We start from the raw sequence: 23,723 nt of genomic DNA on the forward strand, positions 1-23,723 counted from the left end.
ATAATGAATCCACTAGTCTCTGAGTCACTCAAATAAAAATTAGAGGTCAGTTCACATTTTTTATTTCCCATACTTCCATGCCTTAATTAGTGACAAAGTCCTCGGATTGTTTCTGTAGAACTCCTACATCTGTCTGCATCCCAGAACAGCTCGCCTTCAACCTTATCACCATATACCTGGGCTGTCCGAAAGGTCTTTGTCTTCCTGACACTCAGTATAATTAATAGTGATTAAGCATTTGCTATTTGAAGCATGTATTTCTCATCAGATCTTTATAACGGCTTTGAGGCTGTTTGAGTATTATTATCATTCCTGTTTCGTAGATGAGGAACTGAGGCGCCTAGAATTTATGTGATCTACCCAAGGTCACAGAGTTAGTAGGTGGAGGAGGCTTGGACTCCAGAGCCTGCTCAGCTCTCTCTGCCCAGGTTTTCTGCTGCTCAGTTTGACCTGTCTGTGAACACTGGCGTGATTTCCTTAAAATATTGATTTGATCATTACTGTCCTGCCCAGAACCTCTCAGTCACTTTCCATTGCCAATAGCAGCTAATATGTAACAAAGAACATGCATGGCAGTTCTCTTCCAGCCCTTCCTATGCTCCCCTGTAACTCATTACACTGTGCCTCTCGTATGTGGCCCCGGTCCTCCTCCTCCTCCTCCCCTGTCTGCTCACCAGGCCTGCCTGCCTCAAACCCCTGCTAAGGCCTCATCATCAGACCACTGTGTCTGTGAAGCTTTTATCCCCCAGGTGGAATTTTGTATTCATCTGAATTTCCATTTGATTTCTTTTATGCATATTGCACTTATCTTTAAGTGCCTGTTATTGAAGCTGTTCCTACTGCATTACTTATCTAAATTAGAGGCTTCTCAAGGACCAAGAATGCTGGTCATGTTTTTTCCAGTTTTGGCCTCAGCAAATACCAAATGACTGTATGACGAATCGTAATAATGCTAGCTAATACTAATCAAGTTTGATATTCAGAAAGAAGATAGTGGAGAATAGTTGCTACAAGAGTTGCTAGGAGAGAATCTAGGTGAATAGTCTTGTTATTTTATGTAATCCTCAGGAAAGATGTTTTTGAAACTCTACTCAAAAGTATTATGTGTCAAGTCAAGATCTGTTTCACCAGCATTGAACCTGCTGCTTTTACTTCTCGAGTGTTCTTAAGGATAGCTGCCTTTCCTGGCAAGTAACTCCCTGGAGCCCACGAACATTAAAGATGCAAGTAAAGGGCGCCTGGGTGGCTCAGTCGGTTAAGCGACTGCCTTCGGCTCAGGTCATGATCCTGGAGTCCTGGGATCGAGTCCCACATCAGGCTCCCTGCTCAGCAGGGAGTCTGCTTCTCCCTCTGACCCTCCTCCCTCTCATGCTCTCTGTCTCTCATTCTCTCTCTCGCAAATAAATAAAAAATTAAAAAAAAAAAAGATGCAAGTAAAGTAAACCTCCTGAACTCCTCTCTCATAACTTCTGTGTCTGTTCTCCAAGGGGCTCCACTAGGACAGTATAAAAGGAGACATGTTACCCTTTTTAAAAGAGAGATCTTGAAAGAAACCCACCAACATAATGTGTACAAATTATATAGGCCTGTATATTCTTTCTGTATTCTTCCCAGGTAATTTTTTATTTAATTTTTAAGGTCTCATATGAGTATAACTTAAAAGTTTAAAATGAATGGAAGTATATGTTTTTTAGCAATCTTTTGATAAATAACACAACAATTTCATAGAATTCTTAGAGTTCGGGCGCCTGGGTGGCTCAGTTGGTTAAGCGACTGCCTTCGGCTCAGGTCATGATCCTGGAGTCCCAGGATCGAGTCCACATCGGGCTCCCTGCTCGGCAGGGAGTCTGCTTCTCCCTCTGACCCTCTCATGCTCTATCTCATTCTCTCTCTCAAATAAATAAATAAAATCTTTAAAAAAAAAAAAAAAGAATTCTTAGAGTTCGGAGTACTGCGTCTTTATCTCAGAGTGTTGAAATGCTGTGTGCCTAGGAAATTGATGAAGGCAGGAAGTAAACCCAGTTTTTAATTTTCTGGGGATTTTAACAGGTGATAAATTCTTTGAAATAATTGTATCACTTTTTTTTTCCAGAGTAAAGGCTTTGGGGAATATTTTTGGAACTATAGTATAATTTCGAGATCTTTTACCTTTTTAGTTATTCCACTGATTACCATTAGGTGGCGATAAATGGCCATAGTAGAAACAAAATAGGTGAAGAGAAATCTGGATTATAGAGACATTGGAGTATCTGAGAACTAATTTTTCCCATGAAGTTTGAATTCTCTATATTGTAAATTTTTTTAAGTAGGCTCCACACCCAGGATGGAGCCCAATGTGAGGCTTGAACTCACAACCCTGAGATCAAGATCTGAGTAGAAATCAAGAGTCAGAGGTTTAACCCACTGAGCCACCCAGGCTCCCCTATATTGTAAAGTTTTTGTTTGCTAATATATACTTAATTTTTTCCTAACATCTTATCAAGTGTACATTCGCATCTTAAATATCTTTTAAAAAGTATTAGTGCTGCTTAATCATTTTTTAGGGTCATAGTACAATCTAGAATGTGTTGACAGCTAGTGATCCCCATCCCAGAAAGATGTGTATCTCATTTCACCTGAAGCCCATCATGAGCACAGGTCCAGATTCCCATCTACTTTTCTAGTAACAATAACTGCAAATTCACCCTTGTCCTCCAGTAAACCGGACTGATGACATGGACTAGTTTATGTTTTCTCCAAAACATTTGTGGCGCCCCCTTTGATAATACACATTTTCTCAGGCGATTATATGTCCTAAAGGTGTGACTGCCAGAAAAGACCCCCGTGGGTGACCCAGCCACATCATCGTCAGTGAGTCAGCGGGCTGACGGGTGCCAGGCGCGGCAGCCTGCTGGAGGACGCAGTCCTGCCCTGTGGGCTCCGTCTGGCTCTGCTCCCCACTCCACTGCTGTCCTTCTGTTGCTGCTCAAGTGTCTGTAGCCTCAGAACTGCTACAGGGCAGCCCCCCCTTTATGTTCACTACACTCTTGTGAAGACCTGCAGAAATTCCATTGCTTTCCCTCTACCTTTTGGTCTCATCTTTTAGGACCCAGTATATTTTCAGATTTGCCCTTCAACTTGTTCTCTTTAGTCTACAAATACTTATAAGTATCATATTGACTAGATTCAACTACCTACTATTCTCCGGTTCACTTAACTAAGAGGTTATCTTTGGGGATTGGGAAGGATTCTGTACTTCCCAATTGTTAATTTCAGAGATTAGTTATATAACCTAGGCATAAGAGAACTCTAGAATTTACTTAAATCTTAAAGCATAGAAACACTATACAAACTGTTAGGGTATTAAATATCTATCAAAAGTAGAATTAACATACTTCTTAGAGTAAATTATTATGTATTTATGGCATAAACAATATACTCAATGTTCATTTTATTTAACATATTTAATATCTCATTCAATTAATTTAACCATATATGTTGCTTTACCATCCTTATAGATGGTCTATTAAATCAGTTGTGAACTATTACTTTCAATGCCTTTAAATAACTTTTACTCCCTCCGCATCTAGCGTAAAAGAGCAGTGGACCTGAATGTGAAAATCTTGGACTTGAGTAATATATTTCTTATGGGAACTAACTTTCCCAACAAGATTGAGAAGCATCTCTTACCAGAACACATTCACCCTAACTTTGTAGTAACTGGAAATCATGTCATAATTGATGGTCTACATGCAGAAGCTCCAGATGACTTGGTATGTGCATTCCACTCTCTTCATAGTTTAGCTCCCGCCTGAGTGTTGCTACTGTTTTAACCCAAAATTCAGTGGTAATGTAATCATACCTTTAAAAATACTTGAGTGTTACTAAGCCCTAAAATTGGACTGTGGGCTTATTAATTCCATACATGCTTTGAATGATGAAAATGGTTTAATCATTCATATCTCATCAAGAACTCCTCATTTTTAAAGTATGATAAATAGCAATTGACATTTGAGACTACTCAGATTCTTAATGCCTGTAGTCTTCACCTGGTTAAAGGTGCTTTATAACACATGCATTGGGTAAAAGATTGTTCCACCATACCCCACAACAGAGAACTCCAGTCAAGAATGTGTTTGTATCCCATACTAGTTTATGAATCTAAAAGCTTTATTCACCCTGTATAAACCCTTATTTTATTTTTAAAGCAATGATCACCTGTAGAATAGAGAAGTGAGAGCCTGCATTGTCATTGCATGGGCCTTTGTGTCATGGTACTTATACCTTCTAACATTTCATTTTAAATACAGGTTCGAGAAGCTGCTTATAAAATTTTTCTTTATCCCAATGCGGGTCAGTTGAAATGTTTGGAAGAATTGCTCAGCCACAGAGACCTTCTGGCAAAGTTAGTGGGGTACTCCACATACTCCCACAGAGCCCTCCAAGGCACCATAGCCAAAAATCCAGGTAAGCTTGTTCACCCAACTTTTCAGAACAAAATAGGATTTTTGCGAAAGTGAACTTCTGATTTTAAATAGCTATAAATCAGTGTTCTCTTTTTAATATACTCAGAGATCCATTTATTGAGATTTTCTACATCATTACATAGAACTGACTTCTAAATAGAGCCAATAGCTTGGAATATATTCTCTCCAACCAAGGTAATTTATTTTTTGTGCATGTTTAGAGTTAAGTCATACTTAAGTTTTCACTGATGCTAATTTCAGTTGTTTTCATTTTAACTCAGCTAGTTTCTGTGGTCAACCTAGCCAGATTGGTTAGAATTAGTGTGAAAGAGGAGGAAAGATCAATAAATCTGTTGAAGACAGGGTTGAATATAGGCTCGGGCTATAAAAACACGTAGTTCTATAAACCTCCTTTTTAGAGGGAAGAGTGTTGGATGGGAGGGTTTGTGTTAAGTGGGGAAAAAGCATCCTGGGGTTTATTAGAGTCTTGCCTTGTGCTCTGTTGAGTTCTTTATGATTTAGAATGTATAAAAGAAAGCGTTACACAATAGTAATAATGTAAGTGTGTATAGTAAGTTTTTTCAAAGGCGTATTAAATTCCCGTCATAGTTCAGACACTGAGTCAGGAGTAGGGTAGTTGCAATGGTAGAACTGTTCAGATTCAAGATCTCTTTTAGAGGTCGAATCTATGAGACTTGGTGATGGGTCGAGAAGGAGTAGGAGACGGCATGTTGGGTACCCGTGGTTTCTGATTGTGCATGTGGGTGGATGTGCCATTCACGGATAGAGGGAACACTAGAAATGAACTCAGTCTAGGAGGAAGACCACATTGTTAATTCTGTTCTGTCATTATTCCTTCCTTGCGTATCCCTTCTCTCTCTAGTATGTTCCTATCTTCTCCAAAGTGTTCTTAAAAAATGGCCATTTCTTTTGTAAATGGCTATTCCCTTGAGCTGTCAAGGCTCTCTGTGAAACCATAGGCACAGCACACTCATTCCTTTGCTCATGTTGTTCCCTGTATGGGGCACAGCTCCCCTCTCCCAATCTGTCTGCTGAAATCCTATAGATTTTCAGTGCTCAGCTCAAAACCTACCTCTTTCACAAAGCTTCTCCACTTTCCACTTCCCTTAGACACCCTTGTCTCTGAACCCCTTCAGTGCATACAATTTGTTTCACCCTATTTAACTCCTAAATGGATCTTATGTCATTTTGTGTGTTTCTCTGTGGTCATTGTTGTCATCATGTTGTTACAATAATTTATTATTATTATTATTATATGTACAGTTGATCCTTGAATGATGAGGGGATGCTGATACCCCCCAGCTGGTACAATCGAAAGTTCACATGTAACTTTTGACTCCCCCAAAACGTAACTACTAATAGCCCACTGTTGATGGGAAGCCTTACTGATAACAAATGGTTGATTAACCCATATTTGATATGTTCTATGTATTATATGCTGTGTTCTTACAATAAACTAGAGAAAAAACATTATTAAGAAAAACATAAGAGAAAACTCATTTATAGTACCATACCATATTTGTCGAAAAATATCCTTGTATAAGTGGACTGCACAGTTCAAACCCGTGTTGTTCAAGGGTTAACTATAATAATAGTAAGATGCTTACTCTGGGCCATTATTTCATTTAATTTCTGTGCAGCTATGTGAGGTAGATGTTTGTGTCCACCTCATAGCATAGAAACCCAAGGTTAGTTGTAGTGCTAAAAAGTGGCAGGGCTGAAACTTAAACCCGGGCTCTAAATTTATGGTCTTTATAAGCTGTTTGAGACTAAACAGATGATGTAAAAGACATCATTTTCATTCATTGTTTTCATCCATTGATTCAGCAAATATTTACTGAGTGCCCACTATATGTCAGATATGATCCTAGGACCTAGAAATAAATCAGTATGTAAAACAGATGGAAATGCCTGCTCTTGTGCAGTTTATATTTCTATAAGGGAGATAAGAACAAAACACATAGGTAAGAAACACAGTGGGTTAATAGTTAATGCAAGATGTGGAGAAAACTGAATGGGGAAGGGGATAAGGAACGTGAACGTGTGGTGGTGGTGTTGGATTTTAAACTGAGTTGCCAGGGAGGGGCTCGCTGAGGATGCGGGGCATGTGAGTGTAGATTTGAAGGAGGTGCAGGAATAAGCCTATGGCTCACTAGGGGGGGGAAGTTCCAGATGGATGCACAGCGAGTGCAGAGGTCTCTAGGGTAGCTTGACACGTTTGAGGAAAAGCAAAATGGGCAAAGCGGTGAGTGGAGTGAGTGAGGGGAGTAGTAAGAGGTGGAGGCAGACAAAGGAGGGGCTGTGTTCAGCAGGGCTTTTCCTCCAGTGAGATCGAAAGTCATTGGGGGGTTTTGAGCAGAGAAATAAGGTGATCTGACTTAAATTTTGCTGTCAGGTCATATGCTGCTGACACTGAGATGGACTGCAGAGAGGCAGGGCTGGGGGAGAGGCCATGTGGAAGCTGTTTTGCAGTAATCATGATGAGAAGGATGGCAGGTTGACCAAAATGGTAGCAGTGGAGGGTTTTGCAATGTGTCCGATTCTGGATATGTAGCATTTTGAAGGGGAACCAAGGTTTGTAACCTGATTAACTGAAGAGACATAGTGAGTTACTGCTAACTAAGATAGGGAGGACTGGAAGCTTGGTTTGGTTCAAGTTAAGTTGAGATGCCAGTTGGTGTTCACATGGTGATGTTGAGTAGGCAGTTAGATGTGTATATGTGGAAATGAGGAGAGTGCTAAGCCAGAGATATAAATCTGGGTCTTTATTTATTTATTTAAAGATTTATTTATTTTAGAGAGAGAGCGTGTGTGAGTGAGGGAAGCACAGGGGGAGGGAGAGAATCTCAAGCAGACTCCCCACTGAGCACAGAGCCTAACGTGGGGCTCAGTCTCATGATCCTGAGATCATGACCTGAGCCAAAATCAAGAGTTAGACGCTTAACAAACTGAGCCACCCAGTTGCCTTTGTGTCTTTATTTAAATTCATGAGATTGTATGAGATCTCCAACGGAGTGAGTGCATCTAAAGAAGAACAGAAGTCTAGGAAGTGAGTTCTGGGACCCTGCAAGTTTAGAAGGTCAGAGATATGAGGGAAAACCAGGAATAGCCACCAAGAAGGAGCATGAGTGAGAGAGGAGAAAAATGAACAGAGTGGGTGGTCCTGGAAGCCACGTGAAGTGTCTTGAGAGAGTGATTAGCTGACTCAAATGCTGAGGGCAGGTGCAGTCTGAAGTAGGTTGAGGATTGACCACTGAGGTGAGCAGTGTGGACTGGAGGTCCCTGGTCCTGTAGCAGCTAATGCCAGATTTCATCACCAGTGAATCCATTGCTCAGTAGGTGATTAGTGTGGTCATAGTTTGGAGTTAGGCTGTTGTGTACAGTCACATAGGATGTGACTTGTGTCCTTAAGGAATTTAAAATTTAGTTGGGGAGATCAGTTATATAAAGATAAGTAATTATATAGGTCATTGTCTTCTCAGTGCCAAATGAGTGGTACGTATAGACAATACAATACTGTAGGATTTTAGGAGTTCAGGAAGTTTGTCAGATGCATGTGTGCTTGTTGAGGGTTTCATGAGGGAAGTGAAACTGGAAATCGGAGGTGAGGGAATGGTGAGCTTTCAGCAGAGAGAAGGAAGAAGGTAGGATATAAACAAGGGTTAAGGTGGGCATTCATGTGACAGGTGAATTAGGAAATAATTTTCCAGTGAGGCATTTATTGATTTTCAGGGGCTTTCAGACTCATTCTTTGTAACATGACAATTTTTCAGGTAGGTTAATTGAGGTAGATTTTTCACGTGTAAGATAGCTAGAAAAACAAAAATGGGTGAAAGTGAGTAAAAAATGTTTAGAAATAAAAAGCATGCACAGATGTACTTGAAAATACTTCTCTATGGCAGTTGATATGATATCCTGAAATAAGATTTCATTTTTAACGAAATAATGGTTTTTCTCAAAGGCCTGATACCATTTAATATGGTGCATGAGGCAGTGTTTTCAGGATTACTGTACACAAGGCTTGTTAAGGATCCACAGTGGCAGGAGACCCCATGGCTTCTTGGTTTAGATTAACCTCCATTCTTTTCTCAGGCTTTTATTTTACTCAGAAGATAACTTAAATTGGAGATGGCAGGAAACTTAAAACCATATACAAGATCATCTGGAAAATATAAAAACAGTGTTTGTGGCAAACTCTAAAATACATGTGAAAGCTCCCTATACATAAATCAATGGCAAAAAGTGGTAAATTCAAAAATACACACGAAAAATTCCCTATCATGGGAAATAATGATAGTTGCGCTATGTTGCCTTTATGAGTTTGTAATATATGACGACTATGGCTGAAGTACTTAAAAAAAAATCCTAGCAGAGGTTAAATTTCTAACGTTCTAATTTTGGCATATTTTCTTTTGATATTGATCCTGAATAGATTATTCTCAGCTGTATATAAAAAACAAAAATAGTCCAGAAAAACTGATTTTTAAAATCTAATTTTCAGTGAATCATGCTTCTAAATTGTACTGATTTTTATGAACAAATCAGAGTCTAGCTATCTTTTTAAAACTCAGGGTAAATTAGAAAGGTCTAAAAAAACTTATTTTTTCTCTTACACATATGAGTAGATAGAAACACTTTGAAATTTTGGATTCTTTTTTTTAGCTCCCCATTCAATCCTCATCTGGGGGATAATCGAAGGCTTTGGATTATTACTATTTTGTTTAATATGTTTTTTGATAAATTGATCATCATCATCTGGAAATTTATATTATATTATATTATATTATATTATATTATATTATATTATATTAGCAACCCTGGCACACTTTGAAAATGAGCACTTTAAAAATGGCATTGTAGTGCATAGATTATGACCATTACATTCTAATTTTAACAGATATGTTCATTTTATTTTATGTAATTAAAGACATTTTCTTTTGGATTTCATTTTTAGAGACTGTCATGCAGTTCCTTGAGAAACTATCAGACAAACTTTCTGAAAGGTTAGTTTTTATTCCACTCTTTAGAGTGTGTATTGTAGTTTTTTTAAAAGGAGACTTGATTTATAAAAATTAGGAGGTGACCTATTAAAAATATAAGTATGGGAATATTGGGTCAGATCTGTGGATTAGTCAGCAGGAGATTGGATTAACTATGAGGGATACTTAAAAAGCACAAAGCTGTCTTCCTAAGGTGACAATATTGAAAACTTGGGCTGTCCTCTCTGATGAACTAATTTCATTGTCTTAGGAACCCGTCATTGATGTGTAATTAAAAAATTTTTTCCAAGCCTTTTTGAAACTATATGTTTTCAACTTGTACCACCAATTTTATAAGAAGTTCATAGTGTTTCTCTTCTTTTGGCCTAAATATAGGTGGCTCCTGGATGTGGTAAATTGATCCATGGTTTGGATCTTAAGAATGATCTGCCTCAACTTTCGTAGTTCTCTGTAGTGAGTCCCTTTGTTGTATTCCTGCCTTTCCGTCTTTGATAGAGTTACTTGTCCTTCACTGGTGCTCTTCTAATGCTTTGCTGAGTGGCCACACTCCAGCAGCCTTCAGATACCTAGGATTCCAGGAAGAGGCATGTCATGGTTGTCTCATAATGCTGTTGAACATTTCCTTTGTCTTTTTGGCTACACCAAAATGTTAAATTTTAGCTCAAATTTCCATTTTCTGTTTTTATAAACTCATGCCTTAGAACCCAGTCCTCTCTGATTTGGACTATATTTATAAATTCTAAACTTTTCTTTTAATCTAGTGAACCATTGTGGCTTTGATTTAATGAAGAGGCAGTGTTAATTATGCAGTTAATTGAGAATTTTCTCTACTTTGCTTTATTAGTTAAGTGGTAGTATTCTTTTTTCCCTTGTTTGTAACTATGGATTATATTTTGAGCAAACATGTCTTCAGGTTTTTACAGTTATATATAGGAGTTAAGTCTAATAGAAACTTCGTATTCTATAGATGTTAAGCACATATTTGATTGTTGTCCAGCTAGAGTTTTTCTCTAAGGGAAAAATTATTAATAGTAATTTTAAATATAATCTCTGTTCATATTTTTTAATAGAAGGAAATTTGTTAGTCTCTTACCTTTTGAATGTATAGCAAAGGGCAGTGATTTAAAGTTTTACTGGTTATAACCTTTACATGTATCTGTAACATTGCTAATTTTTCCAAGCTTTAATACTTTCAAGTCCTGTATCTATTTGCTAGGATATTTTCTAAGGTAGAAATTGCGGTAATTTACTGATGATATATTGCTGTCCTTTCTAACACAGATAAAATTTGGATTAATACTGGTTTACATTTGCACTACAAATTATTTCCAATTTTATCATGAATACTGGAAGGTTACATAAGAAAAAAAAGTTCTTTTTTAAAAAAATTATTTAAATTCAGTTAATTAACATACAGTATATTATTAGTTTCAGAGGTAGGGTTTAGTGATTGATCAGTTGCATGCACCCAATGCTCACTACATCAAGTGCCCTCCTTAATGCCCATCACCCAGTTACTCCATCCCCCAAGAAAACTAGTTCTTTAATAATGTAATTATTAAAATTTTGTCCTAACAATGAATGATGAACCTGTTTTACAGAACTATAAAAGACTTTGAAATGATACGAGGGATGAAAATGAAACTAAATCCTCAAAATTCTGTAAGTGACAATTTTGGAATATTTTTATTATAGTATAAACAGTCTATCAGCTGAAGTCCTTATCTTTTGACTCTAGAACTTTCTTGTGATATGCTAAAGGTGTGTATGGTCTTGTTTCTGCTCCCTGGTCTTGGTTCCGATCCTTGGGTTTGGTGAACAAAATACCGAAATACTTGAAATACTTGAAATACTTGATCCATATGTCTGAATTTGACATTTCCAGGAAATCCAGTATTTTTTTGTTGTGTAGTTGACATAATACTCACGCATGGTCATACGCATATACATGCCTATAAATGTATATTAACAACGTATGTTAATACACATCACGCAAAGGCTGCTTCCATTGTGCCAAAAGTGGGCTTCTCAGTTTGAAGCAGCCTTTAAGCAGGCTCAGTGGAGGATTGATCTGGTAGGTGGGAATTTAACCATCAATGTTAACATCGCAGTTTACTTTCTTATTTGCTAATTTATGGAGCTCAATTAAATCGATGTTGACTTCAAAGTATACCCATCTTAACACAGGAGCCCTACATGAGACCCGCTGTATCTCTAACCCTATAATCCTTGTCTCGACAAGCCCTTCAGGTTATTTATTACAACACCCCCCACCCCCATCAGTTAATAAATCTTGTAGATTCTACCTTTCTGAGAACTCTGTGTTCCTGCCTCTCCATGCCTATTGCCACAGCCCTGGTTGAGGTCATTGTTACTTCTCACCCAGATTATAGTTGTAGTTGCCGAACTGGTTTTCTAGCCTTTTGTTCTGGCTCCTGGTTTGGACTGCTTAGCAACGCGCCTAGTTCAGTGTTAAACATAGGGTAGGTACTCAGCACTTACCTGAAATATGAATGAATGAATGAATGAATGACTTGCCACCAGAGGGATTTTGCCAAAAAGCAGATCTGATCTTGTCACTTTTTTAAGATTTTTCAGTGGCTTGCTGTAATTCTCAGATTTACCTTCCTATTTCTTAGCTTTCCCACCAAGCCTTTCCTAATTTTGCTTCTACCTGCTTCTCTAGCCTTATCTTCTGCTGCCCCTTTAAGTCCAGTTAGTGTCCCTAGTTCCCTACTGATAATACCTGTGTGATGCTCTTGTGCTTTTTTTTTTTTTTAACCTACTTACTGCTTTGCTTGCCCCTGCTTTCCTTTCTTTTGTTTTTTAATTCTGACTGATATTTATGCGCCAGCAACTATGGTAGGTAGCTTGCCGTCACTCACAAACACCATACACAGGAATGCCTTTCCCTCTTTCTCATCTGGATTCAGTGTGCCCAATCTTCCAAACTCAGCTCCAGCTTTGTCTCCTCCCAACATTTCCTGACCTTCCAATGTGATTTAAATACCCTTCTCATGGGCTCTATTTTACATGGGACAACATCATGCACATGACCTATTGTACTCTGGTTGTGGAGTCAATTGTCTTTCTGCTGCCTAGACCGTTATCCGCTCCTTGGTACAGGGATTGGGTCTTACTGGGTTTTGTTTCCCTAGAGCCTGCACTCTCTGGTACGTAGCAGATAGTAAATGGTCATCTGTTGGAGGAAATGTGTCCCAGGAACTGGACACTTGGGGGCTAGAGTTTCGGGGATGTTGGGAGAAGGAAAGTAAGCCTGTACATGTCTTACATTGGCTAATTCCATGGTAACAGCGTGATCATGGAATATGAGAAAGAACACCTTGTTATTCAAGGAGATAATGTCTGAACTGAAAATTTAAAGGATAAATCAAAGGATAGAGCCAGCATTCATGGAGCTCTTACTCAGTGCCAGGTATTCTGTTAGTAGTTGAAGTGCATTAAGAAATGCTGTTACTGAGGCACTACCATGTAGCCGACAGCGTTCGGGCTGTCAGGACATAATAGGAAAAATGCGAACAAAGTCCCTGTACTCAAGAAGCTTACATTCTAGGGGAGGAATACGGATAGTAAATACATGAAATAAATATGTGCTGTGTTGTATTGTGATAAGGGCAACAGGGGAGAATAATGCAGAGAAAAGGGGATGGCAGTTGCTGTTCTCTAGGGACTGGTCAGAGAGGACTTCTTATGTGAGAAGACCCTTGAGCAGAGACTTGGAAGAGACGAGGCAGTGCCCCGCAGCAGTAATGCAGGGCAGACCCTTCTCCACAGAGAGAGCAGCTGCCCCCTGTGGTCAAGGAACAGTGAGGAGACCATTGTGGCCAGAGTGGAGCGAGGGAGGGCAAGAGCGGCAGGAGGTGGGCTCAGGGTACAGAGGGGTGGGATCAGGTCGTGTAGAAGGAAAACGGGAAAGCATTGGCAAGCAGAAAGAACTTTTCCACATTGTACAATAGTGTGGATTGCACACTTGAGCCCAGGCATTCTGACTTCATGGCCTGGGCTGTTAGTCACTCGTGTCACCTGGACAGTTTGTGGGGAGGAGGATCATTCAGGGATTCAAGCTTTTCTTCCCTTCAGTATTCTATACCAGCTGTCAAAACCAACTATTGTGACAGTGTTTCTTTATGACATATTTTCTTTGCCAAGATTAGAGCTAATTCTCCCTTCGTTACACTTGAAATTGTTGCTTTCATTTTGGGGATCCACCCTAAGCTTCCTGCTTAGATTTAGAAAGAACTCTAATCTTACCTTTAGGACCCTAATCTTACCTGCAGTATATTTTATGGATTGATACATGGGTTGCATTTTGGGAAAAATTTCAACATGGCTGATTTAATCTATTAATGTTGACTTTTATGTTTACATTTTACATTATTTACCTTTTCCCCAAATTCTGGGATTATGTTTTATTTATACCTCTGTACTCATTGATTACAGGGAAGTCAAAATAAAGAGGTGGGCATTTCATGAATTTTTAGGGTTTTTATAACATTTCTCTGATATTATAACAGGTTTACATTTTATAAGCTGGGTAAATTTTTGATAAAAATTGTGAAGTAGTCAATAACTCTCATAGCAATGAATTTTTCCATTGTAGGAATTAATGCCTTGGGATCCCCCCTACTACAGTGGCGTGATTCGTGCAGAAAGGTAAGTATTTTTGGAGAAATCCTCATCTATGAGAGGGAAGAAAGAAACTAATATTCATTGAGCACCTTGCACATTAATTATGCAACTACTGTCTTCACTCAGTTGCCCACATCATAAGCCTGTACGCTCTCAAGTCCAGGCCTTGTGCTAGCATGGTCTGCGTTTACCCCCATGTTTTTGATCTGGATTAAACCTGTGCTCTCAGTCATAGGATCATGCTCTACTGCTCCCCCAGAGCCTGTTCTTCTATGGCTCATGCCATTTCCTTGTTTAAAACTTTTCAGTATCTCCCTGTGGGGTCTGGAATCTGGCTTCTCCCTGTGTGTGGCTTCTAGGTTCCCTTACTAGACTGAGCATTTTGGGGGCTGGGACTTTGCTAGAACCCCAGTTGTTTCTTGTTTCTGGCCCAGGTTGGGTGCTCAGCAAATATATGTTGAACCAGTGAGAGAATAACGTAGTCCTTGGGATGGGGCTCTGTGATTTTCTTGTTTCCTCATTTTTATTTGAACATATTGTGGACACTTTCTTGGCACATCTGGAAGGATATATGTGGAATAAAGATTTAGGACAGCTTGATGTGAGTACTCCTCTAGCCTCCGTGTTCTCCTGTGTTTATTATATTATGACAAACTAGTAGGTATGCTCTTTTCCCTAAATATGCCCTATTTCTGTCATTTTTAGAGTTGCATGTAAACCCCAAAAATACAGAGGCCTGTTCAAAGTGAACACATTTAGAAATGTTGATGTCCCAAGCAACTTTACATACACAAAAGGAATTAAAAAAACAAAACTCCAAATCCTACCCTTCAACAGATTTTTAACATTTTTCTCTTATACTTCCTTTTTGAGCTCCTCAGCTTTAACCCAGAGAATTAAGATTGATTTAGGTAATGGAAGAAAATAAAAGCTTTGTGTCTTTTTCTTCATTAAAGCATGTTGGCTTTATATCATGATAATAATATGCTTATTTGGTTGGTATTTAACTTTAAGGTCTTTTTGTTACTATGCATTATTCGCACATCAAATGAAGGGTAATAAATACCTCACTAAAATTAGACTTTTTGTTTATTTTAATGATTTTTTTTTTATATTTGTCACAAAAGCAGAAAACAGTAACTTTTGGTGTTCTTTTCTGCACCGGTAGGGGGAGGTACCCTGAGATCAGTTAGTGTGTTAAGGAGCTTACCCACTTAATATTCATTCATTTTCCTCTCTGTGGCTTCTCTGTGACATCTCTGTTCCTTAGACTACTCTTACTCACAAAGCATATTGTCTCATAATACTTTGTCAGCTACTGTTTTTTATACATATATCCCAAATTCAGCATGAGCCACCTTTTCTATGGAAGCACATAAACTGTTACTCAAAATCTGTAATCATTTGATTACAATAAACAGTGAATACTTAGAATATATTATAGCTTAATATAATTATTTCACAAATACGTTTTATGGCTGCAGTACTTCGGACTTTGCTCCCTATCTTTACATAAAACAATACAGTTTCCCTTTTCAAATTTTTTCAAAGAAAGATTTGGCTTGGTTGCTTGGCCAACCAAGATCTAGCATAAAGGAACACTAGAATTTTTTTATCAATGCCTTTCATATAAAAAAAGGTTTTAAAAAATTTTTTGACATTGGAAAGTAATGTAAAATAGAGGTATTTGTTTCTTTCTGATTTTTGCTACTGTGATTTTTATGTGGTATTCCTGTGTTTCATGTCGCCCATCCCTGATTATTTTAATGAATGCCTTAGCCTTATATTTAAGTGATATTTTTGTCATTTAGCTTTACTCTGTAAGTGTAGGATGCCCAAATGGTCGTTCTATGGAAATGACATATGAATATTTGAAGAGTTGGAAAGCTATACTCAGTTGTAAAGTATATGCATTAATTAGGAATATGAGAGAGATCCCTGAGAAGTCTGATAGTAATCTTAAATAAAAGACATTGAATAAAAGATAGTGACTGTCTCTTCTCCATTTCTACCAAAAGTACAATATTGCAAAGTCAGTGTTGCTGACTGACTCTGGAGTCAGTACTTAGAGATGGCTGAGCCCCCACGTAGGTTGGGAGTTCTCCGCCTGTTAGCCACAGGGACAGGGTCTCACTGTCCACATGGGCCATTGGAGAGAGTGGGAACACCTGAGGCGGCATGGCCGCATGGTCTGGAGCACAATCCCTGAGGTCTGGGCGGCCTGGGTGAGTCCCGGCTCCACCACTAATGAGCTACACACGACCTTTGGAAAGTTACTTGTCCTCTCTAACCTCTCAGCAAAGGTGTCTATAAAATGGGAGTTGTAATAGTCCCTACTTCATAGGTCAGAAATAATGAGTTAATGTTGGTATCATTAGTACTGAAATAATATTATATGGAATCGGCCTTCTCTGGACACTGTTCTAGAGGATGATCTACTCTAACAGATGCTTTTGAAGTGTTCTCTAGAATCTTTTGAGGGAGAGGTCACTGTCCCTGAAGACTTCTCTAAGAAAGCACTCATCTAAAGTATAATGAACGTATCGAGTTAGTTGTCGAATGCTCGTCAGAGAAGCTTTTAATGTTGGTGAAAGAACACGGGGACAGGGATGTCCACCTTGCCTGTGCTTCCCAGAGCATTGCTGTGTCTCGGAGGGAGGAAGACTATGTCTGGCTGGCAGGACAGCTCACTTTTGGTCTCTTTCCTCTTCAGGGTCATGGGATAGCTACTGCCTTCAAAATAGAATTGGAGCCATCATTCGTGGCTTCTAGGATCTGGTCACAGCCCACTTTTCTTTACCAATGAGTACGCACACACCCACAGTTATTTGTGGGGTCTGGCCTGTCCTTCTGGTCTTTCTTATCACGCCTCTTTATAGTTTTCCTCAACCAGACTAAACTCTCTGCCCCAAGTCAGATCCCTTTCTGTCTTGGGCAGAGTCTGTATCTGTCGGCTGCTAGCGTTCCCCTTGCCTTTCTTTGCTGTCTTACTTGTGAAGTTTTGCCAAGAGTTCACAAAACCTCCAGGTCTGCCACAGCCACTGTAGTTCCTGTCACCACCATGCTTGCAGCCTACGTGCGGCACACTTGACCTTCTAACAATGTGTTCTTTTGGTGTCTTATGTTAAACATGTCATGTCAACCATACCGTGAAGCTCTTGAGAACAAAGTGTGTCTTGTTTCTTCTATTTGAAGTAAAATGTGGCACATACACTCTGGACTCCCAGTAAATGAATTGTTTGATAGCCATTGTTCAAGACTGTCTAAACCAATAATTGGAAATCCTTATTAAAAGCAATCTGGTGATACATTTTTTTGTAAAGAAGAATATCATATTTTTGTGAATGGACCTTTTGATCTCTCAGATTTATTGAAAGCAGTGTGACCCTCAGGAGGCCTTCAAAATGCTCATTTGTTGACAGAGATTTCTTTCTTTTTTTTTTCTTATGTTAATTACCATACGTTACATCATTAGTTTTTGATGTAGTGTTCCATGATTCATTGTTTGCGTATAACACCCCGTGCTCCATTCAGTACGTGCCCTCTTTAATACCCATCACGAGGCTAACACATCCCCCTAACCCCTCCCACCTAGAACCCTCAATTTGTTTCTCAGAGTCCATAGTCTCTTATGGTTCGTCTCGCCTCCAATTTCCCCTGCTTCATTTTTCCCTTCCTGCGATCTTCTTCTTCATCTTTATTTTTTTTTAACATATAATGTATTATTTGTTTCAGAGTTACAGGTCTGTGATCCAACAGTCTTGCACAATTCACAGCGCTCACCATAGGACATACCCTCCCCAGTGTCACCCAGCCACCCCATCCCTCCCACACCCCACCACTCCAGCAACCCTCAGTTTGTTTCCTGAGATTAAGAATTCCTCATATCAGTGAGGTCATATGATACATGTCTTTCTCTGATTGACTTATATCACTCAGCATAAAACAATCCAGTTCCCTCCACGTTGTTGCAATTGGCAAGATTTCATTCCTTTTGATGGCTGCATAATATTCCATTGTATATATATACCACTTCTTCTTTATCCATTCATCTGTTGATGGACATCTTGGCTCTTTCCACAGTTTGGCTATTGTGGACATTACTGCTATAAACACTGGGGTGCACGTACCCCTTCGGACTGTTTCTCTTGCTGTACAAAAGCTTTTTATCTTGATGAAATCCCAATAGTTCATTTTTACCCTTGCTTCCCTTGCCTTTGGCGATGTTTCTAGGAAGAAGTTGCTGCGGCTGAGGTCGAAGAGGTTGCTGCCTGTGTTCTCCTTTAGGATTTTGATGGACTCCTGTCTCACATTTAGGTCTTTCAACCCTTTGGAGTCTATTTTGTGTGTGGTGTAAGGAAATGGTCCAGTTTCATTCTTCTGCATGTGGCTGTCCAATTTTCCCAACACCATTTGTTGAAGAGACTGTCTTTTATCCATTGGACATTCTTTCCTGCTTTGTCAAAGATGAGTTGACCATAGAGTTGAGGGTCCATTTCTGGGCTCTCTGTTCTGTTCCATTGATCTATGTGTCTGTTTTTGTGCCAGTACCATACTGTCTTGATGATGACAGCTTTGTAATAGAGCTGGAAGTCCGGAACTGTGATGCCGCCAGCTTTGCTTTTCATTTTCAACATTCCTCTGGCTATGCGGGGTCTTTTCTGGTTCCATACAAATTTTAGGATTATTTGTTCCATTTCTTTGAAAAAAGTGGATGGTATTTTGATGGGGATTGCATTGAATGTGTAGATTGCTCTAGGTGGCATTGACATCCTCACAATATTTGTTCTTCCAATCCATGAGCATGGAACGTTTTTCCATTTCTTTGTGTCTTCCTCAATTTCTTTCATGAGTATTTTATAGTTTTCTGAGTACAGATCCTTTGCCTCTTTGGTTAGATTTATTCCTAGGTATCTTATGGTTTTGGGTGCAATTAATTGTAAATGGGATCGACTCCTTAGTTTCTCTTTCTTCTGTCTTGTTGTTGGTGTACAGGAGTGCCACTGATTTCTGTGCATTGATTTTCTATCCTGCCACTGACTGAATTCCTATATGAGTTCTAGCAGTTTTGGGGTGGAGTTTTTTGGGTTTTCCACACAAAGTATCATATCATCTGCAAAGAGTGAGAGTTTGACTTCTTCTTTGCCGATTTGGATGCCTTTGATTTCTTTTTGTTGTCTGATTGCTGAGGCTAGGACTTCTATACTATGTTGAATAGCAATGGTGATAGTGGACATTGCTGCTGTGTTCCTGACCTTAGGGGGAAAGTTCTCCGTTTTTCCCCATTGAGAATGATATTCGCTGTAGGTTTTTCATAGATGGCTTTTACGATATTGAGGTGTGTACCCTCTATGCCTATACTCTGAAGAGTTTTGATCAAGAAAGGATGCTGTACTTTGTCAAATGCTTTTTCTGCATCTATTGAGAGGATCATATGATTCTTGTTCTTTCTTTTCTTAATGTATTGTATCACGTTGATTGATTTGCGGATGTTGAACCAACCTTGCAGCCCAGGGATAAATCCCACTTGGTTGTGGTGAATAATCCTTTTAATGTACTGTTGGATCCTATTGGCTAGTATTTTGGTGAGGATTTCTGCATCCATGTTCATCAAGGATATTGGTCTGTAATTCTCCTTTTTGATTTTGGTTTTGGGATCAAGGTAATGGTGGCCTCATAAAATGAGTTTGGAAGTTTTCCTTCCATTTCTATTTTTTGGAACAGTTTCAGAAGAATAGGTATTAATTCTTCTTTAAATATTTGGTAGAATTCCCCTGGGAGGCCATCTGGCCCTGGGTTCTTGTTTGTTGGGAGATTTTTGATGACTGCTTCAATTTCCTTAGTGGTTATAGGTCTGTTCAGGTTTTCTATTTCTTCCTGGTTCAGTTTTGGTAGTTGATACATATCTAGGAATGTATCCATTCCTTCCAGATTAACTAATTTGCTGGCTTATAGTTGCTCATAATATGTTCTTATAATTGTTTGTATTTCTTTGGTGTTGGTTGTGATCTCTCCTCTTTCATTCATGATTTTGTTGATTTGGGTCATTTTTCTTTTGATAAGTCTGGCCAGGGCTTTATCAATCTTGTTAATTCTTTCAAAGAACCAGCTCCTAGTTTCGTTGATCTGTTCTACTGTTGTTTTGGTTTCTATTTCATTGATTTCTGCTCTGATCTTTATTATTTCTCTACTCCTGCTGGGTTTAGGCTTTATTTGCTGTTCTTTCTCCAGCTCCTTTAGGTGTAGGGTTAGGTTGTGTACTGGGGACCTTTCTTGTTTCTTGAGAAAGGCTTGTATTGCTATATACTTTCCTCTTAGGACTGCCTTTGCTGTATCCCAAAGATTTTGAATAGTTGTGTTTTCATTTTCATTGGTTGCCATAAATTTTTTTAATTCTTCTTTAATTTCCTGGTTGGCCCATTATTCTTTAGTAATGTTCTTTAGCCTCCATGTATTTGAGTTCCTTCCAACTTTCCTCTTGTGATTGAGTTCTAGTTTCAAAGCATTGTGGTCTGAAAATAGGCAGGGAATGATCCCAATCTTTTGGTACTGGTTGAGACCTGATTTGTGACGTAGGATGTGATCTATTCTGGAGAATGTTCCATGGGCACTAGAGAAGAATGTGTATTCTGTTGCTTTGGGATGGAACATTCTGAATATGTCTGTGAAGTCCATTTGGTCCAGTGTGTCATTTAAAGTCTTTATTTCCTTGTTGATCTTTTGTTTAGATGATCTGTCCATTTCAGTGAGGGGGCTGTTAAAGTCCCCCACTATTATGGTATTGTTGTCAATGTGTTTCTTTGCTTTTGTTATTAATTGTCTTATATAATTGGCCGCTCCCATGTTAGCGGCATAGATATTTACAGTTGTTAGATCTTCTTGTTGGATAGACCCTTTAAGTAGGATATAGTGTCCTTCCTCATCTCTTATTACAGTCTTTGGCTTAAAATCTAATTTGTCTGATATAAGGATTGCCGCCCCAGCTTTCTTTTGGTGTCCATTAGCATGGTAAATTATTTTCCACCCCCTCACTTTCAATCTGGGGGTGTCTTTGGGTCTAAAATGAGTCTCTTGCAGACAGCATATCGATGGGTCTTGCTTTTTAATCCAATCTGATAGACTGTGTCTTTTGAATGGGGCATTGAGCCCATTTACATTCAGGGTAACTATTGAAAGATAGGAATTTAGTGCCATTGTATTGCCTGTAAGGTGACTGTTACTGTATATTGTCTGTTTGCCTTTCTGGTCTGTGTTGCCTTTAGGCTCTCTCTTTGCTTAGAGGACCCCTTTCAATATTTCTTGTAGGGCTGGTTTCGTGTTTGCAAATTCCTTTAGTTTTTGTTTGTCCTGGAAGCTTTTTATCTCTCCTTCTATTTTCAGTGACAGCTTAGCTGAGTATAGTATTCTTGGCTGCATATTTTTCTCATTTAGTGCTCTGAATATATTATCCCAGTGTTTTCTGGCCTGCCAGGTCTCTGTTGATAGGTCTGTTGCCAATCTAATGTTGCTACCATTGTAGGTTACATATCTCTTTTCCCGAGCTGCTTTCAGGATTTTCTCTTTGTCTCTGTGACTCGTTATTTTTACTATTAGATGTCAGGTTGTTGACCTATTTTTATTGATTTTGAGAGGGGTTCTCTGTGCCTCCTGGATTTTGATGCCTGTTTCCTTCCCCAAGGTAGGGAAGTTCTCTGCTATAATTTGCTCCAGTATACCTTCTGCCCCTCTCTCTCTTTCTTCTTCTTCTGGGATCCCAATTATTCTAATGTTGTTTTGTCTTATGGTATCGCTTATCTCTCGAATTCTGCCCTCGTGATCCAGTAGTTGTTTATCTCTCTTTTTCTCAGCTTCTTTATTTTCCATCATTTGGTCTTCTATATCACTGATTCTCTCTTCTGCCTCATTTATCCTAGGAGTTAGCGCCCCCATTTTTTATTGCACCTCATTAATAGCCTTTTTGATCTCGACTTGGTTAAATTTTAGTTCTTTTATTTCTCCAGAAAGCGTTTCTCTAATAACTTCCATGCTTTTTTCAAGCCCAGCTAGTATCTTTAAAGTTATGATTCTGAACTCTAGATCCGACATTGTACTAATGTCCGTATTGAGTAGGTCCTTGGCAGTCAGTACTACCTCTTGTTCTTTTTGTTGAGGTGAGTTTTTCCGTCTTGTCATTTTGTCCAGAGTAGAAGAGGTGAATGAGAGAACAAAATGCTAACAGGGTAACAACGTCCCCAGAAAATATACTCTAAGCAAATCAGAAAAGCCCTGAAGCTGGGGAAAAAGAAAGGGAAAGAAAGAAAAAAGAAAAAAAAATGAAAAAGTAAAAGATAAAAACAAAAACACACACAAAAAAACCAGAATATGATCAAATATGATCAGGCTGGTGCATAGATCAGTGCCACACACTGGATTTTGTGTGTATTTTGGTCTGTTAGAAGAAAGTGCCTCCCAAAATTTTAAAAAAAGAAAAACTTATATATGTACAAAAATAAGGGTTGATATGATGAAGGGATGGAATATGAATGTAGAGATGAAAATTATAAAAAATTTTATAAAAGGAATTGATAAGAAGTTCTTTGAAAAAAGAATGAAGAGGTTTTAGGGAAAAAAAAGGAAAAAAAAGGGAGAGAATGTGATCAGGCAGGAGACTAGAACAAAGCCATACACTAGAGATTTAGTATATATTTTGATCTGTTAGAAGAAACTGTATCTCAAAATTTTAAAGAGAGAACAACTTATATATATATGCCAAAAATAAGAGTAACTATGAAGGGATAGAATATGACTCTAAAAATGAAAAATAAAAATGTTTTTTAAAAAAGGGATTGATAAGATGTTGGTTGAAAAAGGGAAAAAGAAAAATTAAAAAAAAAAGCCAGTTAAAAAAACAATTAACTTTGAAAAACTAAAGAATCATGGTAAAAAAGCCATGGATTCTATGTGCAGTATTCCCCTAGCACTGGAGTTCTTCCATTCTCATTGATCACTAAACTTGGTCTTGGGTGGCTGCTCTCGCTGATCTTCTGGGGGATGTGCCTGTTGCCGTGGTTCCCAAATGTCTTTGCTGGAGGCGGAATTGTCCCACCCTTGCCGGTCAGGGCTAAGGAAGCTGCTGGGGTTTGCGCTTGGGATATTTTGTTCCCTGCAAGCTTTCCGTACAGCTTTGGAGGAGAGTGAAAATGGCGGCCTCCCAATCTCCGCCCCGGAGGAGCCGAGAACTCAGGGCTCCGCTCCTCAGTGAGCCCCCTAGGGAAAAGCAGTCAATCACTCCCATCTCCCTGGTCTCTGGCCACACTCCGTGCTCACCCGGCCTGTGACTGAGCATTTCTATCTCTGGGACCCGACGCCGTGTGGAGTCTCCAAACCCAGCAGATCCCTGCGGTGCATTCCCGCGCCGCTCCTCCTGGGGGAGGAAGGGGAGTCTCTCCAGATCTGTTGCCTTTTGGGTCCCTGCTGTAGGAGGAGTGGCCTGATTGTCCCACGGATCACGGTTTATGGTAACCTGGAGCTGAGAGCCTGCCTTGGCTCCATCTCTGCAGCTGGCTTCCCCACTCCGATACCTGGGAGCTCTGCCGCACTCAGGCACTCCCGGTCTTTCTGTGACCCC

General features: G+C 39.2%; 1 protein-coding gene across 1 annotated transcript in view; it reads left to right on the forward strand.

Annotated features, from left to right (window-relative positions):
* LOC110570250 (mitochondrial intermediate peptidase) overlaps nt 1-23,723 on the forward strand; it is a 190,048-nt gene that overhangs the window by 17,075 nt on the left and 149,250 nt on the right. The window contains exons 6-10 of the mRNA XM_021678231.1: nt 3,570-3,752; nt 4,290-4,446; nt 9,421-9,469; nt 11,068-11,128; nt 14,088-14,140. Of these exons, the coding sequence (XP_021533906.1) occupies nt 3,570-3,752; nt 4,290-4,446; nt 9,421-9,469; nt 11,068-11,128; nt 14,088-14,140 (503 nt within the window). The remainder of the gene's footprint in view (nt 1-3,569; nt 3,753-4,289; nt 4,447-9,420; nt 9,470-11,067; nt 11,129-14,087; nt 14,141-23,723) is intronic.

Source organism: Neomonachus schauinslandi, chromosome 3 (assembly GCF_002201575.2).
Source record: "Neomonachus schauinslandi chromosome 3, ASM220157v2, whole genome shotgun sequence".
Taxonomy (NCBI): domain Eukaryota; kingdom Metazoa; phylum Chordata; class Mammalia; order Carnivora; family Phocidae; genus Neomonachus; species Neomonachus schauinslandi.